Source organism: Arachis duranensis, chromosome 10 (genome assembly GCF_000817695.3).
Source record: "Arachis duranensis cultivar V14167 chromosome 10, aradu.V14167.gnm2.J7QH, whole genome shotgun sequence".
NCBI classification, from domain to species: Eukaryota; Viridiplantae; Streptophyta; class Magnoliopsida; order Fabales; family Fabaceae; genus Arachis; species Arachis duranensis.
In genome coordinates, this window is record NC_029781.3 from 11,038,497 (window position 1) to 11,043,095 (window position 4,599).

The following is a 4,599-nucleotide window of genomic DNA, read 5'->3' on the forward strand; positions in this document are numbered from 1 at the left end:
ACTCATTGGCATCTATATATTAATTTTATTGGTGAATAAATTTATCAACGTTATGAATTTTTTTTAGTAGAGATAATATATAGTTTATTTATATTTCGCATATACACAAAATTAGCTTATTTTTTGAACGTAGAAATAATAATTTACTCTTATTTTTCTTATGAATGTATAAGAAGCCGTTTGTCTTGACTCTCCGGAGGCTTACGTTCAACTTATATGTATGAAGGAATGAGAGTGACACCTGTAAAGACACTCCGATGTCTAAGTAAGCAAGAGTTTAAACAAATTTTAGAGAGTATGAGAACTTAGAGATATCTGAGAGGTATCATTATATTTTTAGTGGTGAACCCATAACTACCGTTGGAGTGGTTCTATCTTTTGAAGAGGATAACAGTTCTTTTATCTCAAGGAGGTTGAGATTTGACTTCTAGAAGTGGGTTAAGAGATTTTAACCTTCTCTTTTAACTTCTTTGTGCTGGAGCCTATGTCGAATCTGACCTCTTGCGAGGAGGTCGGTTGCAAGGGAAGATCAATCTTATGAGTTTGACCTTTTTATATTATTTGGATCTGGACTTTGGTATTGAATCACGGTACCAACAATACCTATAAAAATTAAAAAGAAATGTTTGAAACATAAATAAAACATATAGTGGTATAGTTTGTCGATCTACTACACTTTTAAGCCCCACGATCATTTCATTTCTTTATATTTTCGAGAAGTAGGGTCTTATAATAATTGAGAGGGAAAGAAAAGTGTAAAAAGATTATGGAATAATATGTACTATAATAGTATAATATATTTTGCGTGTGCAAAAAAGAGAGTATATTTTTTGTAGTTGTTAGACAGTTGTATATTTGGAGTTTTATGGTTCCAAAATCTAATACCTAATGATTAGATGATGGTGGATTGGCATGTTAACTATTATATAGTGGTACGGAAATCTCCACATCTCAAATTTCTGCCCTCAAATTACAAAAAACAAGGTTAATCAGTGAGATATAATTAGCATACCCTAATTATTAGGATATAAATAATATATAATTATGATCGTGCGTGCTTAAGGAACTTGCGTAGTACCCACAAACGAAATAATAATAATAATGATTAAAGAGAAAAAGAGGAAAAATCCACATATAGAAAAGCAAGGGAAAATAAAAAGGAACATTATTGCATTGGTGGCTAGTGTCAGAATCCAGAGAGATGAGGTTGCATTTATTTAGAGTAAAACATTTTAGTTGGTAAGCATCACTTCAAGCTAATCAGTATTAGATTTCTGTGGAACAGACAAACTATGTAATCGAGGACCATCATGTCTTTTAGTTTGTCCATAATTAATATGCCTAAGATGTACTCTTTAATTACTCTTTATGGGTGCTTTAGTTTTCCCTTGCTTAATATATCATTGCTATAGTAAACTCAAAACCAGTAATATTATATAAATTATTAAATAAATTCAGTATAAAATTCACTCAAAATAATATTTTATTGTGTTTAAATTTTTAATATTTTTTAATTGAATTTTAGATATTTTATTTTCATGTTAAATGTTGGTTGTAATATTAAATAGGTAATGTTTACTCTCAACACTTGTAACAAAAAAAAGGGCACCTATGTTGTTCTATAAGGCAACAGCTTTTTTTTTTTTTTAAGATTTTATACTGCACTGAAAATTAAGCAAAACCAAAGTCTAATCACACAATCATCAAATAGCCTAAATATTCCATCACATATAGTAACAATGACAAAACCAACCACAAAATCATTTTAGACATGTTAAGTATAAACTTATTAAAAGCTCTTTTGTATGAATTGGAAAGATATTTTTTCGATAACTAACTCTTCTTTAGTCAAATGACAAAATTAAAGTTTCAAGTACCATATTAGGAGAGTAAAAGAAGAGGGCTCACCATATGATTTAGAGTTTCATCATTATCAAGCTGGATGTCTATTAATATTTTTAGGATTAATTATGCCAAGTGTACTAAAATCAGTTACACAAATTAACTACTAATATAAAATACATTTTAAAATATAAAATATATATTAAAAATAAATTAAATAATATATATTTATATATAAATATATAATAACTGATTTTAGTATATATTATATATAGTATTTTTGTTTTAGGATATATCAAATGTGATAGAAAAGATTATTAGTACACACATATAATGTGTGCTGACATCTAATTTTTAAAATTTTTTGGTTTTAGTGTGTCTATTCTCACATTGTCAATATTCAAATTCTATTATTTTTAACCTTTAAATTATATTGCATGTTAATTCGTCTAGTTTCCAAATCATTTGTTTTATCGGCTTGGGGATTCATACTACGTCAAGAAGTAAAAAATAAAAAATAAAAAATTATTTTGATACAATTTGTACTAACATTTAATTTTATTACAATTTTTAAATTTTAGTATGTTTAATTTACTCTCACTTCAACATTCAAACTCCATTTTAATCTCTGAATTATTCATTTCTCCATAATATATATTCGGATCTTCTGATTATATCTATACTTCTTATTAGTTTTTTCACTCTTTAAAAGTTGAGTAGCCTTCATCCACTTATTCCAGAATTATGTCACAAAAGGATATTCCTATGGTGAATCTTGACACTAACTATGCATTAATGGCTGGTTAGCTACTAAAACCTCACAATCTACCTCATAATTGAGACAGGAAGGTGAACAAATGTTTTTTTCATCAAATTTCAACCAGATTAAAAAGTATACTAAGTGATTATATCTTATAAATCAGGTATTAACTAACGTTCTCTCTATTTTCCTAAAAATGTTTGCCTTCTAGATTTTTTCTTTTAAAAATTATTGATTTTTTACTTTTTAATAACTGAAACACAAATTTTATGAAAGAAATACATAAATTTCTTATAAGAAATAGAAAAATTTTTAACAAAAAATTACAGAAATATCTTTAATAAAAATACACATATTTTGTATAAATAATAAAATATGAAGACAATAAGCAAAATAAGAAGAAATAATAAAATGTTAAAAGATCATCAGAATTTATTATTTTTGGTCATCAATCAGTCATTAATATTTAAAATACGAGATAAAATATGTTATTAAATTATTAGATTAAATAATTTAAACTAAAATAATTAAATTAATAACTAAATAATAATTAAAAATAATAATTTTTTATTGGTCGAACATTTCTCTAAAATAATATATTCAGAATTACTTATTGTATAAAACCACTTTATGAATTAAATGATTTGGATTCCACACTATATATATATATACACACCCCCCAACACACAAAGAAATTAACAAAACTCGTTATAGTACATATTATTGGTGACATCATTGGCGCTACAGTTTCTGTAATTAAGAAAAAGGAACGAAAAAAATACATGGCCTTCTCAATAGGTGCTACTACTACGAGTAGCAGAAGCATCAACAATGGCGTGACCACAGTGGATTGCCACAAACAAGTTCGATCATGGAGGCTCCTACGTTACCTGGTGGCACTACTTATCCCAACATGTAACTGCATTGAACAAAAAGAAGAAAGCTTTGAGCACAAGAAAATCATGAGAGGCGCCGCCTCAACTACCAGCACCATCACAGGCACAATTTTCGGTTACCGGAAGGGGAAGGTAAGTTTCTGCATCCAATCGAACTCGAACTCATCGGAACCGATTCTCCTCCTTGAATTGGCGGTTCCAACGACGATCTTGGCCAAGGAAATGCGAGGAGGAACGCTGAGAATAGTTCTTGAGAGTAGTTGCAGTTATAACAAGAATCTGTTTTCGACGCCGCTTTGGACCATGTATTGCAACGGAAGGAAAGTTGGTTACGCCGTTAATCGAAGACCGTTGAATTCTGATCTGGAAGCGTTAAAGTTGATGCGTTCTGTTTCAGTTGGAACTGGCGTTATCAATAATGAACAAGATAATGAGCTTATGTATCTAAGAGCATCGTTTCAAAGGGTTCGTGGAACTTCAAATTCTGAATCTTTTCATTTGATTGATCCAGAGGGGTGCATTGGACAGGAGCTAAGTATCTTCTTTTTTCGCTCACCCAGATGATCATNAGCTGTGCCTGCAATTTGCATCGCGTGCATGGCATGGCTTTATCTTTTGTCTATTATTATAATTTTGATCTTTATTTTTACCCTGCTACCTCTTGGCTGGGTTTTTTATTATTTAAATAAAAAATTAAATATTTACCAATTTAAATAAAATTTGTATATTTAGTTGTATTTTCATAAGATGCAAATATGATATATTGAATTTCTGTTATTTATAGCTGCAAAAATAAGAAAAAATTTTAAAATTTAAGCCATTTTCATATTTGGAGGTCAAAAAATTGTATTAGACATTTTCTTCCATTTTCACTTGTAGAAACTGCCAAAATAAACCACATTTTCTCTCTTATCTTCACATTCTGAGACCGAAATTTTTTTTTTCGCATTTTGATTGTGAAAATGTATCAAAATGATTACTCAAAAGTTCTCGCATTCTCTTTTGCACAACAATAACAACAAAATCTTATTCTACTAGTAGAGTCGGCTACATGAATCAAAAGATGTTATTGAGCTTTATCATGTATCATGTTTACAGAGA

The 4,599-nt window shown here is 28.9% G+C and overlaps 1 protein-coding gene across 1 annotated transcript; it reads left to right on the forward strand.

The window, feature by feature from the left end:
- The first annotated feature begins 3,326 nt into the window (after positions 1 to 3,326).
- Positions 3,327 to 4,062, forward strand: LOC107469050 (protein MIZU-KUSSEI 1-like). The gene has a single exon (XM_016088442.3). The coding sequence runs from the start codon at positions 3,385 to 3,387 to the stop codon at positions 4,060 to 4,062; it is 678 nt and encodes a 225-aa protein (XP_015943928.1). The 5' UTR covers positions 3,327 to 3,384.
- Positions 4,063 to 4,599: the final 537 nt, after the last annotated feature.